The following is a 21,201-nucleotide window of genomic DNA, read 5'->3' as shown; positions in this document are numbered from 1 at the left end:
AGATCCGCGGTGTTAAGAAGCACAGAGTCACTTTCTATCAGGACAAAATGTTTCTGAACTCACTCAAACGGCTCAGTCGTAGTGCCCAGTTTTCTTCTGGGAATCCATCCGTCTTCTGGGTCACATTATCCTGAATTTAAATAACTCCCACTTGGGCGGTTGAGCTGTGTTAATAGTGTGTTTACAGCAAATGCGAGAGATGCTGTTTCACGGATCTAATGCATGAAATTTCTTTAACATTGTAGGCTGTGATGGTTTCAAACTTTCATAGCACAATAATTGCTTCATCTGTTATTATAGCATATGGCAGTGTTTCCCAACCCTGTTCCTTGAGGCACACCAGCAGTACATATTTTGGATGTCTCTCTTACCTGCCCCGTTAACATCAGGTTTTGGAGTCTCTTCTAATGTTCTACGGAGTTGATTCAGGTGTGTTTGATTTGGGAGAGATTGAAAATGTGTACTGTTGGTGTGCCTTTAGGAACAGGGTTGGGAAATACTGGCATATGGTATTATAGCATTTATTTAATAAATTACAAAAAAAAAGAGGTTAAATAGATGGACAAGCGTTAGTGTGTGTTTAACGATACCCAGATAATAATGGCATCAGTACGCCAGTTGTAATTAAAAACAAAATGTTCATTTTATAGCACTTCACATGTAGTTTCATACATTTCCTCCATCAGATAAAGTGGTTTTAATATAATTGTGCATGTTCAGTTCCTTTGTAGTGTCTGGGTGGTGTTATTGAATACTGGTACATCTACAAACATTATGTAAACCTTAAATTTGAACTTTTACACTGCGTGTCCATTTATTTTAAATGGCAGCTATGATGACAATCATCTTTTGCAAGCTGTTTGGACAGCACTGTGCGTAGGTATAGTGTGTCCACAGTCATACTGGGGTGAAATAAACACAATAAGTCTCTTTTTTTATTTCCTGACGTTAAATTAGGATCCAAATCCCTCCCATTTTGAGGCCAACCACAACGTGAAGAGTGCGGTTTCCCCACCCACCAAATTGATTGACAGCCTCTTATTAACATTTCTCCGTAGTAACACTTACAATCATATCAACAAGACAAGACGTGCGCAGAGCAACTGAAATTAAAAGATCTCTCTGTGATCATCAATCATCATCAAAGTGATCAAGAATGAGTTTACAAGTTTAAAAGGTTTTTAAAACAGTGCAGGTTTGTAATGAATTACAGCGATTTTACCATCTTTATCACCACAGCCCCGTGTCAGTACAATTATAAAAGAAGACGCTTCAATCCCTGTTTGTGGACAACATTGTGTGTGGCTCATTGTTGCAACTCTACAACAAATACATCAAATAATAATCATTGGGACAGTTCTTACTGTAGAATCTCTCAAACGTTATGCGAGATCTGCTTCCTGTCTGTCCAACACAATCTCATGGCAATTCGTAACGTTTTGATTTAGTGGCCAATTCGTATGAATTCGTACAATCTTATTCATACAATGTAGTACGATTTGCTTATCCCCCAATCACGGGTGGGGTTAGGTGCCACGCCTCCTTTTTAAAATCTTACAATTTCGTACAATTGAACTTGTACGAATTAGCCACTAAACTGACAAAACGTAAAATACTTACGTTTTCTTGTGAGATCAGGCTGGTCTGTCAACGTCCTGTTTATCTGGCACAGCAGAGGCAGAGATTGAAGCACACTCTGCCAGGCACGTGTGTAAGGTGTGTGGGGAGAACTTGTATTAAAGACATAGAAAACAAAAAATATCTACATGGTGTTCAAAGCAGAAAATTCCAATGTTCTGAAAGGTATTATTAATCTGATGAGTGTTGAGCTGAAACCTTACAGACACATACTGGAGACACAAAAGACTTGTTTAAATTTAAAAAAGGGGTAAAATAGGTGCCCTTAAACACAGAGTATGATGGCTGCTTCATGAAGCTTTGAATCCTTTATGAGTCTTATTTTTCGAATCAGTGAATTGTGGAGGTCATAGTACTTCAGTAAGCAGGAATTTGTCCCATTAGTGTTTCAAAATCTTTTGAAAATTCAATGGCTGTTGGGGCAGTCTGTGTAATCACTGAAGTTTTCAGGGGGGGGGGGGGGTTTATCTCGAATCCATTTTGAGAGTTTGTATTACTTTTAATGAGGAAAAATAGTAGTTAACAGTGTTGGGGAAAGTTACTTTTGAAAGTAATGCTATACAATATTAAGTTACTCCCAAAAAAAGTAACTATTTGCGTTGCTTTTTATGATAATGTGTAACGTTACTTTTGGGATTTTCTGATGTGGCTGAGGCTTGTTCTCTTTCAGAACTTTTTCCTTTTTTTAATAGAGGAGCTCTGCACTTAAAGCACTGTATAACCTACATTTACCTTTAAATAATGTACACATTTTCACATGATAAATATATTTTAGGATGTTATCTGAGAACATCCTGATCCCAGAGCTCTACAGTAGTCAACATTCGAAGTGAATCAAAATGTTTTTCAAAATTGCCCTAGGACAAGAATGGCTGTTTAATAGTTTTAGGTGAACTTTGATGAAAGTTGATGATCCGCTTCAAATGTTGACTACTGTACATGTCGTATATACAGATTAATAAAGTTTAAATGTGTTTACTATTGTCCTAATTGTCTTATGCAAAAATCTCTGTCCGTTAAGACAATCCCCTTTTCTTTTTCTTTGAGGTGTTCAAAATAATGAACACATTCTCTCACTGACTGCGTGAATCATAGTGATCCTTTCATTTTAATTCAGCAGTTTATTTTTAAAAAGCTGATTAATTAATCTGATAATTCAAATATTACTACTTATTTTTCCAAAAGTAATGCGTTACTTAGATATTACTTTTCTAACTTGCAATACTTATGCGTTACCCCCAGCACTGGTAGTTATTGGTTTCTTGTTTAAATAACATTATGCAAACACAATATTATTAGATAAAAGCTTTTAATAAATTATATTTTGTATTTAATGTTTGCATGGAGTTTGAAAAAAAAAAAAATCCCATTTTATACATATAAATAGTACATATTTGTAGCATTTACAATTATGAGGAGCAGGCGTCCCTGCCATATGGTGTTTTGAACACTTTGAAATGGAATCATTTTGCAAAGCAATTAAGTTTAAGCTTTACTTTTTCTCTTGCTAGTTAAATCCAAGTCATCAGACTGATAGTTGTGCCTTTGAGGTCAGCAACAATGTAGAATGTCAAAATACAAATTGTTGAATTTAAATCTTTACATAAGATGATAAACTTTTTTTTCTTTAGAATTTTATGATTAAATATTGCGGTTTTAATTTTAAGGCTTAGATATGCACATAATTCCCTCTACTCATTACTTTTTGTATCTTTGTCCTTTCTTCCCCAGACAATCAAGTACTGGCTTTTGGACAACTAGTGAGCACATCCAACACTTACGAAGACCACAATCCTAAAGACGGCAGAAAACCTGTGACCATCACCACTGATAACCCCCTTTTGTGGAGTATGGGAATTAAACGAATTTGAACAAGCCAAACATTTCTTTAACATCCAAAAGTGCCTTAATTGTATTTAATTACTGAAGACAAGGAATAGTGTAACCTTTGATTTATTAACACAGCCAAATAGAAATGTTAACACAAAAAAACCAACATGATTTATACAAAATGTCCGCATTCAGTTCATCATCCAACATTGTTTGAGGCAGCCGAAGGTCTGTTTGGCTTCACAGTCCAGTCGATTTAACCACCACTGTTAAGAGACAAAAACAGTCCGGCTTTAATCACAGGAAATCTAATCACAGACTGAATGCAACAGGCTATTTGCACATCTTCACTGTAGCGGTTATTTATAATGATTTTTTAAGCAATTCTTTGCAAATAATGTGAGGAATAAAAGACTTAAGATCGTTAGTGTGGATTACTTACACAATGATGTTGTTGATGGGGATGTGGATGAGTTTGACAAAGAATCCAATGAAGCCCATGATGGCAAATCCAATCGCTGTTGCCATTGCGATCTTCTGGAATTCTAGAGAGCCGGAGGGAAAATACAATGAAAAATGTACATGGGAGCACAATGTTATATAGTAAAGAAATACAATCAGAAAACAAATGAACAACTCTCTTCTTTATCTTTAAAGAAAGCATTTTAAAATAATCTCTTTACAATATTTTGTAATTACCTGTTTTACAGGATAAATATGATGAACAATTAAATGATCTCTCTAATTTTATTTGTTATACAAAAAGGTCTGGAGATCTTCAGTCTCATTTCAGATGACATTGAAATTGTTATCTCCAAAAACTAATGGCTGTAATGTTAAATATTCATTCATTCTTTTTCTTTTCGGCTTAGCCCCTTTATAAATCTGGGGTCACCACAGCAGAATGAACCGCCAACTGATCCAGCACGTTTTACGCAGCGGATGCCCTTCCAGCTGCAACCCATCACTGGGAAACATCCATACAATACAGACAATTTAGCTCATCCAATTTACGTATAGCGCATGTCTTTGAATGTTAAATTAAAGAAAATTCATTAACAGTTCATTTCTAAACATAAAGCCCCATTAACACTATCAATAACTACAGTATGTTTCTGAATATCATTCTACAATTTGATTATTCTTTGCATAACTGAATTCAGATATTAGACAAAGTAGGCCTATAAAAGGGCAACTGGAAATCTGTATTAAGGGAAACTAATACAAGACATTGGTCAAAATAATAATTAAAATGAAGCAGTGGGATGATTTGAGGTATTATTTTAAAGGCAGGACCTGATTTGGTCACCATACTGGCTTAGAATGAGTTTTATATTAATAATTATCTTTATAAAAAGAAATATAAAAATTTAAACAATGGTTTTAATATTTGATTTAAACATTATCATTCGTGGAATAGCCTTGATTTGAGGTTTTTGGACCAATTATTATTTTCAGGATTAAAAAAAAATGCTTTAAGTTATAATATTTTCATGATTGTGGTTACAATAAAAAATTGTGGATACATAATTGCTCTGTTATTTTCTTTCCTTGAAATGACTGAATGTTCTCTTATAAATAAGTTAATTACTTTGTTACAATTCTCGACACAATGTACATTAAGTGTGCCTTAAACTCTTCATTTGCTGTTTATTAATAGTCAAGGTACTGGTTATGTTCAGGTATTGGATATAGAATCATACAGAACATGTATCTTATAAGTACTCATAAATAGCAAATGGACTATTAATTGACATGTAATTAGTTAGTAGTTAATGGTGAGATGGCACAATAGACGTATATCAATGATAGCATTTCAGTTACTGCAATTTCTTCACATGTATCAAATCTTTGAATCAAAATAGAAACAGGACATACCTTTTCTGTCTGGTTTTGTGCATCTTTTGACGAGTCTGATGGAGTCCTTGACGAACTGCCTGCTAGGCTCCACGAACTGCATGACCTGATCCATCCTGAAATGAGGCTGGAGGTACAAAAATAAAGTAAAATAACGTAAATTTCACATCAAAACAAACCATAAGAGTATGTGCGGCTATATTAATATCTAACGGAGGAAAATGTATAAACGGTTCAAAAAATTATACGAAATTAATCACGTAAAATGATCAACTCTTATCCTTCTCAGACCCAGCAGACCTCCACCTCGAAACTCAAACACGGAGATTACTAATATTATTTCCAGTAAAGGATTTTAAAACGACGCTATTAAAAGGTCCCAGTTGTTAAATGTTTAACTTGGTGAACTAACTGCAAGTCTTTAACTAACGTTACCTATTTGACTATTTTCTACAGAAAAGCTAGCTAACCTAGCACTGTTAGCCTGGATGCTGTGACACAATAAAAACCTGTAAGCTAACTAGAGGACCATAATAATCTTTTTTAGTACATTAACATCCCAATACATAAATGGTCTAACAGTAAAGTATTCTCCATTTCATATTCAGAAATTAAGCTTCACGGTCATATCTGATCAATCAGTGTTTACGTCACACTGAAACTCGGCGATGTTAAATGTAACGTATTACCTGTTTTAATCCAACATTCTTAGCTTATTATAGATTTGTAAAAACGCAAAATCGACTAAAGACACTTACCTGTGTTGGCAAATCAAAGGATAAAGCGGCGGTTCAGCTGAACGCAACAAACTGACTCCGCTGCGTGTTACGCCACGTAGATTTAACTACAGAAAGACTGACGCAGCTCTAATACTGACGCATGCGCACTGGCTCGAAAAGTGACTTGCGTACTGACACCTAGCGGCTGGATGTACGAACTCAGCAAGTTGTCCACATCATCATTACTGCAGCTGATTAGACATGCTTGTAATCTGTAGTGTTAACGGATTTGTACATAAATCCGGAAAACTAACATTACTTCTCACGATTTCAGGTTTATAGAGCTTTATATTCAAATTACAAACTAAAAGTTTTCTTTTCCGTTACGTTTGTGTAAGCTATACACTCACCGGCCACTTTATTAGATACACATTACTAGTGCAGGGTTGGACCAAGGCAGAACTGCCTTAATCCATGGCGTGGATTTACCAAGGCACTGGAAATATTCGTCAGAGATTTTGGTCAATATTTTTATAATAGCATCACACAGTTGCTATAGAGATTTCTCTGCTGCACATTCATGATGCGAATATCCCATTCCACAACATCCAAAAGTGCTCCATTGGATTGGGTGCTGGTGACTGTGGAGGCCATTTCAGTACAGTGAACTCATTGAAACCAGTCTGAGATGATTTGCGCTTTATGACATGGCGCGTTAGCCATTAGAAGATGGGTACGCTGTGGTCATAAAGGGATGGACATGGTCAGCAACAATACTCAGGTAGGCTGTGGCGTTGACACCATGCTCAATCGGTACTAATGGGCCCAAAGTGTGTCAAGAAAATATTCCTCACACCATTACACCACCACCTGCCGGAACCGTTGATTCAAGGCAGGATGGATCCATGCTTTCATGTTGTTGATGCCAAATTCTGACCCTACCAATTGAATGTCGCAGCAGAAATCTTATCTGACAGGAGTAGCACCCGGTGTGGTCTTCTGCTGCTGTAGCCTATCCGCCTCAAGGTTCGACATGTTGTGTGTTCAGAGATGCTCTTCTGCATACCTCAGTTGTAACAAGTGCTTATTTGAGTTACTGTTGCCTTTGTATCAGCTGAAACCAGTCTAGCCGTTCTCCTCTGACCTCTGACATCAACAAGGTATTTACGACCACAGAACTGCCGCTCACTGGATATTTTCTCTTTTTCGGACCATTCTCTGTAAACCCTAAAGATGGTTGTGCGTGGAAGTCCCAGGAGATCAGCAGTTTCTGAAATACTCAGACCAGCCCATCTGGCACCAACAACCATGCCACCGTCAAAGTGACTTAAATCAACTTTCTTCCCCATTCTGATGCTCGGTTTGAACAGCAGCAGATCGTCTTGACCATGTCTACATGCCTAAATGCATTGAGTTGCTGCCATATGATTGGCTGATTAGAAATTTGCATTAACGAGCAGTCAGACAGGTGGCCGGTAAGTGTAATTCAGACCATTGTTTTGATATTCAGAGTTTACATCTTGTTGTTCTTGATAATTAGATTTTTATTCGCAGAATTACGACTTTATTTCTTCTAACTGCAGGACTGTACAGTTTATATCTCCACCTTTCCTTTAATAAGTTTACAACTTGTTATTTTGAGTTTAAATCTCACAAATTTGATCAAGGGAACATGTTATCTATATAAACCAGCAGAAAGGCAACAACCCTAAAAAAATGATAGCTCAGATTAGCTGATTCAATTTATTTCGTTGACTGAATACACTGTTTAAAAAAAATGCAGGGTTCCACATAATCAATTTCTTTCAACATATTTTGAGTTGGGACAACATGAAGGAATTAAGTTAACTTATCAGTTTTTACAAATTTAAGTAGATTAAACATAAACAATTAAGTTGTCCCAAAAGTCAAGAATTGTGTTGTTTCAGCTCATTTTAAATAAGCAGTTTGAACAAACAGCTAACGTCATTTTTGAGTGTATTACAGCTCTTCAGTATAAAGAAACAAATGCAAATCCATGGTAAAAAATATTTAATAATCTCAAATACATGTAATTCATAACAGTTCATTATGTCTGGTGAAAATTATAACAGCATAGGCAAAGGTATTTAAAAAAGTATTTCATATACAATATAATACATAAACTGTTGATTCAGTCATGAGTTCTACAGTTTCGGTTATCTTTGACATTAGTACAAAAGTGTTCATTCCAATCTTACATCATTGTCACTGAGAGGAGCGCTCTATCAATCCCATATAATGCCGAGCATCTGACAGCTGAGTTCCCAGAGTTTCTGAGCCATTTCATCATCTGAAGCTTCTCTTGAACACTGAGCCGGGCCACAGTCACTGAAACAAAGCAGATCCTCAGGCTTAAAAATCAGACTTTGATCATTCGTACACCTAGCTTAACATCTTTATTCTATCTTTAAAATAAGCACACGTCATGATCATTAAAAAGCAGTTCAAGAGCTGGATTTGAGTAAAGTCAATAATAGAAATTCTGTTGTGCAGTGTATTTTTTGATAATACTTTGTTCTGTACCTGTAATATCCTCCGCTCTCTCTGTCCAGCTCGGGCTCTACGGCGCAGTAGATGGTGGTCTGTGCTCCCTGACTGGTGGTCTTGGTGAAGGGGCTGAAGACCTTGAATGCGATCTGCGCAGGTTTGCTGAGGTTTCTGAAAAGCTCGGACTGAACCACACCAGGATGGAGAGAGTAGACATTCACACCACTGCCTAGAGGAACATCAGATGCTATTACCACAGCTGGATTACACACATTCGTCCGTCTGTCTGTCTGTCTGTTTGTCTGTTTGTCTATCTCTGATTCTCTATGCATCTGTCTGTCTGTCTGTCTGTCCAAATGTTTGTCCTGTCTGTCTGTCCAAATGTTTGTCCGTTCGTCTGATTATCTGTCTGTCTATCTAGGTCTTATTATCTGTCTGCCTGTGTCCATCCAACTGTATTTCTGTCTGTCTGCCTATCTGTCTGTCAATCCATCCATCCATCCATCCTGTCCATCTGTCCACCTGTTTGTCCGATTATTTGTCCATCCATCCAACCGTCCATCTCTGTTTGATTGTCTGTCTGTCCATCCATGTCTTATTATCTGTCTGTCTGTCCATCCATTTTTCTGTCTGTCTGTCTGTCCCTCCTTCTGTTTATCTGTCTGTCTATCCATCTGTCGGTTTGTCTATTTGTCTATCTCTGATTGTCTATGCGTCCTTCTGTCTGCCTGTCTGTCTGTCTGTTTTTCTGTCCATCCGTTTGCCTGTCCATCTGTATGCCTGTCTTTCTATCTATGTCTTAATATCTGTCTGTCCGTGGCCATCCGTCTTTCAGTCTGTCTGATTCATCCATCCATCCGTCCGTCTGTCCATCTGATTATCTGTCTGTCCATCAATGTCTTATTGTCTGTCTATCTGTCTGTCTGTCCATCCATCTGTCGGTTTGTCTATCTATCTCTGATTGTCTGTCTGTCTATCCGTCTTTCTATCTGTCTGTCTATCCTTCTTTCTATCTGTCTGTCTGTCTGTCTGTCTGTCTGTCTGTCTGTCTGTCCATCCGTCTGTCCGTCCATCTGTCTGTCTGTCTGTCTGACGGGCTGGGTCAGTTGGCATTTCTGTGTGGAGTTTGCATGTTCTCCTCCATGTTGGTGTGGGTTTCCTCCGGGGGCTCCGGTTTCCCCCACAGTCCAAAGAAATGCGCTATAGGTGAATTGAATAAACTAAAATGGCTGTAGTGTATGATTCTGTGTGAATGCAAGAGTCTATGGGTGTTTCCCAGTGTTGGGTTGCAGCTGGAGGGGCGTTCGCTGCGTAAAACCTATGCTGGATAAGCTGGCGGTTCATTCTGCTGTGGCGACCCCTAATTAATAAAGGGACTAATCCGAAAAGAAAATGAATGAATGAATATAATATATAGTAATATTATTGCTATAATACATTTTTAACGTCTTATGCATTTATCGGAGTATCTGCTGTGTGAACAGATCGTAAAATCATCTATTAAATCATAATCTTGAGTAGCCACAAGAGCACAATGACTAGTTACTATATGTTTGAATCGGGAATATTGAAAGCTTGAATATTGCCTAAAACATTTGTGAATAAAGCACCATTCCATCCAACGAGTTAAAGAATACAAAACAATCTATTTCTGATTAACTGGCGACCAATATCAAAAAGAAAAAAGAAATTGTGGTAGGAGAAGCCACTGTGGCCCTTTTTCTTATATAATAGATTACTGGCGCCCCAGAAGGTGAAATACAATGAACGTGCAGTGGCATTTGGAAGTGTAAAACCACGCTTAGGGAGCACAGTAGTTTTGAGAGGTAATATATTGAATCCCTTTGATGATATACTTTGACTGAGGCATTTTAGAATGACAAAAAACTATTTCAGATATTTTACAATGAGGTCCACTGGTTTGTCCATTACAGTTTTTTACAATCGCTATGACAATTTTTTCAATACATTTAACAAGTTTCCTAAACTCTTAACACGGTTAGCACAACATACGTCTTTGTAGGCTATACAATTAACACATTTCTTGTTGCCTTGACACAACTGATTCCCATCTAGAAAGCACACACACGTGTTGAGGTTTTTCCAATCACATGATCATATGTTCTAAAAGAGAACTCTTGAGGTTTTTGAAAGGAACAGCGAGTGCATCAAAGAACTCCGTCACCAATACCTCCAGGTAAGGTTATGCAATACAGTTATTACTGTACTATACACAGTGTGTTTTGCAGTAAACTACTCTATAAACCTGGAGTTCATTTGTACATACAGTAGATATACAGTACAGTACAGCATTTACATGTACTGTGTCTAACTACTTTTAGAGAGTCATGGAGTTATTCAATTCAATTCAATTCACCTTTATTTGTATAGCGCTTATACAATGTAGATTGTGTCAAAGCAGCTTCACATAAAAGGTCACAGTAAATAGGAACAGTGTAGTTCAGTTTGTAGTGTTTAAGTTCAGTTCAGTTGAGCTCAGTTCAGTGTGGTTTAATAATCACTACTGAGAGTCCAAACACTGAAGAGCAAATCCAATCCAAAGTTAGAGGTCAATCAAGTCCCACATGATATTATCTTTGTTGAAGAGGCTGGCTTCAACTTGGCAAAAAGGCGTCGCCGTAGGTGAAACATAATAGGCCAAAGAGCCACAGTTACCGAGGGCCAGAGAAGAAGCCGGGCAAAAGCAGAAGATCGGGCAGAATAGAAGATTACTTTGTTTTTGTTAGTTTTTTTTTATATTTGCGACTTTTTCTGTTTGTATTTCTTGTCCTTTTGCAAATAAAGTCTGTACTGCAGCAATTTTTTTACATAAACTGTATTTTATAAAGCTATTTTTTTTTTCTTAAATTTTTTGTATTGAATTTCTGCAGCATAAGACCCAACAACTAAACCCAACAAAACAAAACTGTAGAGAGGCGATAAATAGGGCAGACCTGACACATGCGTAAAATAATGTAGTTTGTGTAATGTCAGCTGATGATAGTGTTTTTTTGTCAATGTGTTATGATTGACTAAATGTTCCTGTTGGAAGAAAACATGTGTTAATGTTTTGAACAGTTATTTCATTTTGAAACATGTTTGCAGTGTTTTGTTAGACATGGTGTATTGTGTTAGTTTATTACTGTATTTTAAAAAGTAGTTTAGAGGTTTAGTTTACAATGTGTGATTTTGAGCATGAAATTAACCGTTTAGCCAGTTGTGTGTTTTAGGTGTGTTGTTGCGTTAAGAGTTTAGGAAACTTGTTAAATGTATTGAAAAAACTGTCATAGCCATTGTAAAAAACTGTAAATGCTGTTCCATCACACTAATTTTTACCATCACATGATCTGTCCAAACAAAATCACATGAATTTTTTATGAATATGCTAGACTTTACTTCATAAATGTGTTTCAATATCTGTCAAATCCGATATAGTCCTACACAGCTAGTAAAAACCAATGTGCATTTTTTAGATTTATGGTATTTCAATGATTTTTCATGCAATAAAACTCCAAAATGGACCTTAAACTAGGTCCATGAAAACATAGCTATAGCGATAATCCCAAAACAGGACGTTTTGTATATGTTTATATTCATAAAAAACACTCTTAAGCAAACACAAATATCAGTTTTAACTAAAGAACTTTGCTCTCCCTCTGTGTCCTGTTTTTTTGCGTAAGTTTATATAGTCTAACAGGAAGAAAATCAAATTTAGCATCACATTGTACCTGCATGAATACCGACTCAACCAGAGTTCAACAGAGAGAAGACAAACAAGACACTAGTTTGACTTCTTTAGCCTGATGTTTAGTCTGGCTCTGATAGCCTTGCTGTGAAGGTCACATACCCTGTAGTCTTTTTGCCAAGGAGCGTGTGCAGAGGATGTTGGCTAGTTTGCTTTGTCCGTAAGCCCTGCGTGGAGAATAAACCTTCTCACTATTTATGTCCTCCAGATGGATGCCACTCCACGTATGGGCCACAGATGCCACGTTGACGATCCTGGAGGGGGTTGATTTCTTTAGGAGGTCCAGCAGAAGGTAAGTGAGTAGAAAATGACCTGGAGGGAGTTTGGAGCAGATAAAAATAGTCAGGGAGTTGTTTGACCTTTCATTGTTTCTCATGTCCTGTTGACCCCTCTGTGACACCTAATGTTGACACCTAATAAATGCATGGAAGTGGATGTGTATGGGAAGGATGTATACTATATGTGAGTGTTTAGATTTCAACAGGAAGCCAACTGGGCTGGTGAATGAATAAACAGCATGCACTGTCAATTAGAGGGTTCAAATACTTCAAATTGGTTGGAAGTCTGAGATTTGAGTGAAGAAACTTGACCTGAACATACAATTGGTGCTTGGTTTGAAAGAGGTCACTTTTAGGGTAACAGTATTGATTAGATGAAGAAAATCTCAATTTACTTCTTAATTGTTGCTGGGTTGTTATAACAAAAAAAAGACTGTCTGTGTCTCTCTCTATATATATATATATATTTATGTACACTACCTGACTAAAGTCTTGTCGTCAATCCCAGTTGTAAAAGCAACAAATAATAACTTGACTTTTAGTTGATCATTTGGAAAAGTGGCATAAAAGTGGTAGATTTTCCAGATGAATCATCTGTTGAACTGCATCGCAATCATCACAAATACTGAAGAAGACCTATTGGAACCTGCATGGACCCAAGATTCTCAAAGAAATCAGTCAGGTTTGGTGGAGAAAAAATCATGGTTTGGGGTTACATTCAGTATGGGGCTGCGAGAGATCTGCAGAGTGGATGGCAACATCAACAGCCTGAGGCAAGACATGTGTGCTGCCCATTACAAACCACAGAGGAGGGCAAATTCTACAGCAGGATAGCGCTTCTTCTCATACGTCAACCTCCACATCAAAGTTCCTGAAAGCAAAGAAGGTCAAGGTGCTCCAGGATTGGCCAGCCCAGTCACCAAACATGAACGTCATTGAGCATGTCTGCAAGATCAATCCAAAGAATCTTGATGAGTCCTGCAAGAGCGCTTTCTTTGCCATTCCAGATGACTTTATTATTAAGTGATTTGAGTCATTGCAGAGATGTATGGATCTACTTTTTCTACTGCACCATGACATTCTATACTGTACATTATTTTTGTTTAGTCACAAGACTTTTATCTCAGCAAAGTCAGACCTTACTGTCCTAATTAAATAATTAAAAATCAAGGCATGATCATTTTTTTATTTTGGTAAAAATAAGTGTAATCTAGGGGCCTTTGCCTTACATATAAGCCACCTCTGATATCAAATGATCAACTCGAAGTCACGTTATTTATTATTATTTGTGGTTCCTAAAACTTGGATAAGCAAAAGATTTTTGTCAGGTAGTATATAGTATATATATATATATATATATATATATATATATATATATATATATATATATATATATATATATAGTTGAAGTCAGAATTATTAGCCCTCTTTTGAATTGTTTTTTCTTTTTTATATATTTCCCAATTGATGTTTAACAGAGTAAGGAAATTTTCACAGTATGTCTGATAATGTTTTTTCTTCTTATTTGTTTTATTTCTGCTATAATAATAGCAGTTTTTAACTTTTTAAAAACCATGTAAAGGCCAAAATTATTAGCTGCTTTATGCTATATTTTTTCAATAGTCTACAGAACAAACCATCATTATACAATAACTTGCCTAATTACCCTATCCTGCCTAGTTAACCTAATTAACCTAGTTAAGTCTTTAAATGTCACTTTAAGCTGTATAGAAGTGTCTTGAAAAATATCTAGTCTTTATCTTATAATAAGATAAAATAAATATATGAAGAAGCCAGTGCAGTAAGTGCCATCTGAAACTTTTTTCTAAGTCGCTTTCTTTTTCTTTAAAAAAGTTTCTTTATTCATTTTTCATTTCATTTTTTTTTCATTACCTTGAAAGTGAAATAACTCAACATAAACATAAGAGGCCGAGAAAAATACTCATTTTAGAAGGAAATTTCAGACACTTGTGTGTGTGTGTGTGTGTGTGTGTGTGTATATATACAGTATATATACAATTGTAGTCAGAACTATTAGCCCCCTATATATATATATATATATATATATATATAATTAGCCCCCTATATATATATTTTTTTTATAAAGTAATACTTTCATTGTGCAATAATTAACTAAATTGACCTAATGTGACTGTAAATACTGTACATTTATTAGATTTATGTCCAAAAATAGCTTGTCCAAGAATCTTCCTAGCTTCAATTAAATGTTAGCATGTTTGTAGCGCATTTTCATGATTTAACATGTCTAATTGTGTTTAGAACAGATAGAAATATAGATATTGTAACTTTTTATTCTAATACATAAATGAAATAGCAAAAAAAAATGCTTTTACCTAAATGGTTTACACCAAACTGCATCTCAAAGCCATCCACTGTTTTTGAATATGGGCACATCATGATTCCAGCATTATTGATGAGGATATTAACTTGCCTTTCCTCTAAAACAAAAAAGACATATAATATAATATAATATAATACAATATAATATAATATAATATAATATAATATAATATAATATAATATAATATAATATAATATAATATAATATAATATAATATAATATAATATAATATAATATAATATAATCCTTACTTTAAGTGAAAATCAAATGTTCTACGCACCCTTGTTTATGAGTTCTGCAAATGCTTTGATGGATTTGGTATCGGCTAAATCAAGTTTTTTCACCACAATGTTTTGGTTTCCAGAATCGTCCATTAATTCTCTTCTGGCAGCCTCAGCCTTTTCGAGGTCTCGACAGGCCATGATGACTCTCGCCCCTGAGGACAACACATAAAAGAGCTGATAAAAACCTGCAAACAGTCACGGACGATTTCACTCAAAACAGAGCACATATCCTTCATGCATCTGAAATAATTGTGTTTGCATGTTCCGGCAAATGTCCTTGCTATGAAATGCCCTCGCATAATAATTAATGTGGTGCTAAAGCGGGATGTAAGGCTGATGAGCTCACACAATAGCTGTTTGCTTGGTAATTACTGTGCAGAACGTCTATTAAACTATTCAGAGCAATTTGGCTGGCAAGCATCAGACTTTCTTTGTTGGAATTCAGCAGCTCCATGTGGGAAAGAGTACAGTTTTACATCTCTTTGGCAGATCGTATTGTAATCCTGTCGTTTGTTTATCAGCCTCAATTCAAAGTTTGTAAAAGCCTCTCGGTCTGTTAAGATGAAATATTTGCTCCCTCTTTTTTAAGCTTTTTTGTAAGCTTTTTAAAACGGTAATAATAAACAACATTAATTTTAATAATGAATGTTTTGTAAGAGTACAGTTTTACATCTCTTTGGCAGATATTGTAATCCTGTCGTTTATTTATCAGCCTCCATTCAAAGCTTGTAAAAGCCTGTTGGTCTTTTAAGATGAAATATATTCTCTCTCTTTTTTAGTGTTTTAAAAATAGTAATAATAAACAACATTGACTTTAATAATGAATGTTAAGAGTACAGTTTTACATCTCTTTGACAGATTGTTTTGTAATACTCTCGTTTATTTATCAGCCTCCATTCATAGCTGGTAAAAGCCTATCTGTCCTTGGAGATGAAATGTTTTCTTTTTTAATCTTTTTAAGCTTCTTTAAATAGTAACAATAAACAACGTGGGTTTTAATAATGACTGTATTCAAAGAGTACAGTTTTACATCTCGTAGGCAGATTGTATTGTAATCCTGCATGTCATTCATTTACCAGCCTCCATCCCAAGCTTCTAAAAGCCTCTCTGTCGTTTCAGATGAAGTATCTGCTCTCTTGTCCTTTATTTTATTTATTTTAGTCACTGATTTGAGCCCCGGCTGGGTGAGTTGTGGGTTTCCTCCGGGTGCTTCGGTTTCCCCAACAGTGCAAAGACATGTGCTATAGGTGAATTGAATTGTGTGTTGGCGAATGAGTGTGTATGACTGTTCCCAGTACTGGGTTGCAGTTGGAAGGGTATCTGCTGTATGCTGGATAAGTTGGTGGTTCATTCCACTTTGGCGACCTCTGAAAACAGAGAGTAGTTGCAAGAGTAGTTTTACAGCTTTTTAGCAGATCGTATTGTAATCCTGACATTTATTTATCAGCTTCCATTCATGGCTTGTAAAAGCCTCTCGGTCTCTTAAGATGAAATATTTGCTCTTTCTTTTTTAGGGATTTTAAGCTTCTTAAAACAGTAATAATAAACAACATGGATTTTAATAATGACAATTCAAAGAGTACAGTTTTACATCTCTTTGGCAGATTGTATTGTAATACTGTCGTTTATTTATCAGCCTCAATTCTAAGCTTGTAAAAGCCTCTCTGCCTTTTACAATGAAATATCTGCTCTCTCGCTTTTTTATTTTTGTAAAACATTCTCTTTATTGTGTTTTTACATCAATATGAATCATAACCTTTACATATGTAAACTTATTTTTTCTTTAAAAAAATGTGTAACATCATGTTACTATTATACAGTTGAAATCAGAATTATTAGCCCCCTGTTTATTTTTCTTTATTTTTATTTTTTATTTTCCTCAAAATTTCTGTTTAATGGAGAGAAGATTTTTTCAACACATTTCTAAACATAAATATATCGAAAAATATTAGCTTAAAGGAGCTGATAATTTTGACCTTAAATGGTTTTTAAAACTGCTTTTATCCTAGCCGAAATAAAACAAATAATACTTTCCCCAGAAGAAAAAAATATTATCAGACATACCGTAAAAATTCCTTTGCTCTGTTAAACATCATTTGGGAAATATTTAATAAAGAAAAAAATTAGTAAAGGGGGGCTAATAATTCTCACTTCAACTGTATGTATAAGAGAATAAAAAAAAATACAGAGAGAGTGGGGGGAGAGAAGAAGTAAGGGGGAATTTGAGGTGGTTTTTACCAAGGTTCAACTCTTGTTAAAGTACTCAATAAATGGATTCCATATTACATAGAAATTCTTAGTTTTCTTTTTAAGGGAAAGTCTTAGCTTCTCAAGTTGCAGGCAAGACATGACATTTTTTATTAATGTGGAGCAACAGAGAGGATCTTTTCGTTTACAATTCAGTAAAATCAATCTACGTGCCAAAAGGGTAATAAATCTAATCACTGTATGTTAATGTTTAGATAATTCTGCATCATCACTGACACCAAATATAGCTAAAACAGGTCCAGGGTAGACTTGTTTTCCCACCACTTCTGATATTAATTGAAAAACCTGCTTTTTTAGTTTTTTTTTAAATAGTAATAATAAACAACGTTGGTTTTAATAATGAATGTTTTGTAAGAAACAGTTTTACATCTCTTTGCCAGATCGTATGATAATCCTGTCGTTTATTTATCAGCATCCACTCAAAACTTGTAAAAGCCTGTCTGTCTTTATAGATGAATATTTATGCTCTCTCTCTCTCTCTCTCTCTCTCTCTCTCTCTCTCTCTCTCTCCCTCTCTCTCTCTCTCTCTCTCTCTCTCTTAAGCTTCTGTAAAATCCCATTTGCCTCTTAAAAACAGTAATAATAAACAAAATTGATTTTAATAATGAATGTTTTGTAAGAGTATAATTTTACATCTCTTTGGCAGATCATATTGTAATGCTCTCGTTTATTTATCAGCCTCCATTCAAAGCTGTAAAAGCATCTGTCTTTAAAGATAAAATATTTTTAGCTTTTTTAAATAGTAATAATAAACAACATTGATTTTAATAATCACCTCACAGCAAGAAGGTCGCTGGTTCGAGCCTCAGCTGGGTCAGTTGATGTTTCTGTGTGGAGTTTGCATGTTCTCCGTGTGTTCGCGTGGGTTTCCCCCATGTGCTCCGGTTTCCCCCACAAGTCCAAAGACATGAGCTATAGGTGAATTGGGTAAGCTAAAATTGTCCGTAGTGTATGTGTGTGAATGAGAGTGTATGGATGTTTGGGTTGTGGCTGAAAGGGCATCTGCTGCGTAAAACATATGCTGGATAAGTTGGTGGTTCATTCCGCTGTGGCGACCCCAGATTAATAAAGGGACTAAGCCGAAAAGAAAATGAATGAATGATTTTTAGAATGTAATGGTGTAAGTTTTACATCTCTGGCAGATGGTATAATCCTGCCTTTTATTTATCAGCATCTTTTCAAAGCTTGTAAAAGCCTGTTGGCCTAAGGTATTTTGTCCCACATTATGGAGGTTTTATGCAATATTATTTCAAAATAAATCTGTCATGTGCAAAAACAATTTAAAAACCATATATTAATCCAGCTAACCTCCCCATACCCCATTAATTAGTGTAATTAGATTGGCATCAGATGTGGCATGGTTTTGTTACAACAGGTTGGCAGTTGATGGCATTCACAGCATGTGCGCTCAACAGAACCAATCAGATCATTCACAGGGTTTTCCTTTTGTGGTCAAGAGTGAGCTGAAAAGTCTTGAAAACATACAAAATGAACGTTTTGTTTGTTAATTACCTCTTCCCGCAAGATCTCTAGCTGTCTCTTTGCCAATGCCTGTATTCGCTCCTGTGATAATAACTGTTTTTTCATCCAGACGTACTGAAGAGCTCCACTGACCACAGAAGAAATTTCTGGAATTGAGCACAGAGCAAATGTTTTGAGATTAAATTTTTATGAAAGGAATAAAATTCGAGAAAGCAGGGCTAGTTGTCACATAGTTCAAAGTAGTGAATAATTTAATTTTAGTTTTTTTATATATACACAATATATAAATTTAAGAAATTTTCAGTGTTGTTGAAGATGCAGTTGAAGTAGATTAAATTATGGGGCATGTTGTCACATTATATGAGTGACCACAGTCCAGTGTATTATTAAAGACGCAGTAAAATTATTCTGAAACACAAAAATATAATAAATATCAGATCATTATCACCGAAGTTTGTTTGCTTAACTTATTACAAATAATAAATTGAATAATTTTTGCATGTTCTCACACTTTGAAGTCTTTTATAAATTCTAACATGTAGGGCTGGGCCGATAAACAATTGATATTGAATCGTGCTAAAATTTATGTCAACAATAAAAAGCTCTGGACTTTTTTTTAACTCTATATTGATCTAAGATCCAATCACATAGCAGAAATGTGCAACAATGGGAATTTAAAAGTGTGTTGACACTATTATTTTTGGCCACCGAAAATCTATCGGCCTGAAAATATATTATGCCATTTAATTGACCCACTGAAGTTTTGAGCTTTAGTCATAGTTGGGGTACTCTTTTAAATCTGGAAACATTAACAACTGATATTGAAATATATATCCTTATTGTTCAGTATAGAAAATAATTATCGAGATTAATTATTTAAGATGCACATTGCATATTAAAGGCTTTTTCCAGAAATATTTGTGAAACAAAACAATTTAGTAAACTGAAAGATAAATACTTGTAATGCAGACTCCAATCTATCCAATCTAATGTATCATCTACACCAACAAAACAGTAATTTATAGTGTAAATAATAATAAATGGTTTTTATATCTTAAATTGAATTGAAGAGCATTTTGCAGTTATTTTAAAACAAATTCCACCTCACATTTAACACATTTAAGTAACTGGATATATGACTCAGATACTGTAAATGGGATAAATTCCTTGACAACTTGTCCATGTGACAACTTGCCCAATTCTGCATATTAAAATTACATGAACCAGTATTATCAAACATGATAAGAAGTACAGGCATCGCCTAATAAAGCCTACATGCAATCAGATACTGATATTATATCGTACTGTTTAAACAAAACAAAACAAAAACTAATACTCTAGTGAACAACGAACGATTCCTAGAGACTTTGGAAAAGTAAAGTTCTGATTCTCGCTTACCTCATCGAGTGCATGGTTTCAGTGTTGTTGTGTTGTCCTCAGCAGACAGTAGTGCTGTGCACCAGCGTCCGCTGTGATTTATGAATGGGATATTACTATGCGGTCTGGACTAATGCTCCGCCTGTCCTCAGCTCAGCTTGTCGTCTCGTCTGGCCAATGAAGCGCGTCCCAGAATTCTGTATTTGTGAACGTGCTGCGCGTTCATGCATGAATGTGCTCGCTCGGATGGCTTGGACTAGAGCTCCAAATGAAGCTTTGTTGAATTCAGCCTCTTTTGCAAGGTTGGACATTCCGTCACACATCCGCAGAACACACTGAACAATTACGTCATTGCCTTACAGATGAGCCAAACTGTAGAAATGAAGTGAGTTTGTGTCCACTAGATGTCCTCGGTTTTTGTTTCTCTCAACGAACGTTCAACTCAGTAAAGGTAGCTCAAATTCAACTGTAGCGCTTTAATTTGTTATGCTATTTCGTTCCATTAACACGCACATTTTACTTTTTAATAAACTTTATTATTATTTAGACGAGTATTCTTACGTATAATCTAATATTCCGCTTAATCTAGCCTGTACAACACATTTCTAGTTGCACAACTGTTTTCCCGCCTCTACACCAGCGTGTACCAACCAACTAGTTTGACAAAGCCTACTGCGGTTCTCGGGAAAAGTAATGTATTTTTATACTTTTTAGCCCAAATGGTAGTTCTTTAGGTTGCAAACATGTAGTTTATTTAGTAGGGTACTTATTTGAAAATGTGTTTCGATGATTGATGTTGCTATTGATGTGAGCATGGATGACAAAACCAGCCTTACCTTACAATGGTGAATTT

The 21,201-nt window shown here is 35.6% G+C and overlaps 3 protein-coding genes across 4 annotated transcripts in view; 1 reads left to right on the top strand and 2 right to left on the bottom strand.

The window, feature by feature from the left end:
- The window catches only part of tpk1 (thiamin pyrophosphokinase 1), a 136,053-nt gene extending 132,158 nt beyond the window's left edge, over positions 1-3,895 (top strand). For both annotated transcript variants that reach the window (XM_056450632.1, XM_056450634.1), the window contains exon 9: positions 3,370-3,895. In XM_056450632.1, coding sequence (XP_056306607.1) covers positions 3,370-3,509 — 140 coding nt within the window. In that variant the 3' untranslated portion in view covers positions 3,510-3,895. The remainder of the gene's footprint in view (positions 1-3,369) is intronic.
- sec61g (SEC61 translocon subunit gamma) lies at positions 3,576-6,194 on the bottom strand. Its single transcript, XM_056450635.1, has 4 exons — positions 6,084-6,194; positions 5,347-5,452; positions 3,911-4,013; positions 3,576-3,734 (listed from the first exon to the last, which is right to left on the bottom strand). The coding sequence occupies exons 2-4, from the start codon at positions 5,438-5,440 to the stop codon at positions 3,725-3,727; spliced, it is 207 nt and encodes a 68-aa protein (XP_056306610.1). The 5' UTR covers positions 5,441-5,452; positions 6,084-6,194; the 3' UTR covers positions 3,576-3,724.
- Positions 6,195-8,060: 1,866 nt separating this feature from the next.
- Positions 8,061-20,608, bottom strand: zgc:112332 (uncharacterized protein LOC553712 homolog). Its single transcript, XM_056450536.1, has 7 exons — positions 20,370-20,608; positions 19,002-19,117; positions 15,218-15,373; positions 14,930-15,034; positions 12,400-12,609; positions 8,589-8,781; positions 8,061-8,393 (listed from the first exon to the last, which is right to left on the bottom strand). The coding sequence occupies exons 1-7, from the start codon at positions 20,381-20,383 to the stop codon at positions 8,291-8,293; spliced, it is 897 nt and encodes a 298-aa protein (XP_056306511.1). The 5' UTR covers positions 20,384-20,608; the 3' UTR covers positions 8,061-8,290.
- Positions 20,609-21,201: the final 593 nt, after the last annotated feature.

Source organism: Danio aesculapii, chromosome 24, assembly GCF_903798145.1.
Source record: "Danio aesculapii chromosome 24, fDanAes4.1, whole genome shotgun sequence".
NCBI classification, from domain to species: domain Eukaryota; kingdom Metazoa; phylum Chordata; class Actinopteri; order Cypriniformes; family Danionidae; genus Danio; species Danio aesculapii.
This window is presented reverse-complemented; position numbering and strand designations above follow the sequence as displayed.

Excerpts from the sequence above, each read along its gene's own strand:
- zgc:112332 (XM_056450536.1), bottom strand. Across the intron at positions 15,035-15,217 it reads TGCAGAACTCATAAACAAGG|AGGAAAGGCAAGTTAATATC; the intron begins GTGCGTAGAACA and ends TTTTTGTTTTAG. Across the intron at positions 8,394-8,588 it reads GAGAGCGGAGGATATTACAG|TGACTGTGGCCCGGCTCAGT; the intron begins GTACAGAACAAA and ends GCTTTGTTTCAG.
- sec61g (XM_056450635.1), bottom strand. The coding sequence starts at position 5,440 with ATGGATCAGGTCATGCAGTTCGTGGAGCCTAGCAGGCAGTTCGTCAAG. Across the intron at positions 4,014-5,346 it reads CACAAAACCAGACAGAAAAG|AATTCCAGAAGATCGCAATG; the intron begins GTATGTCCTGTT and ends CCGGCTCTCTAG.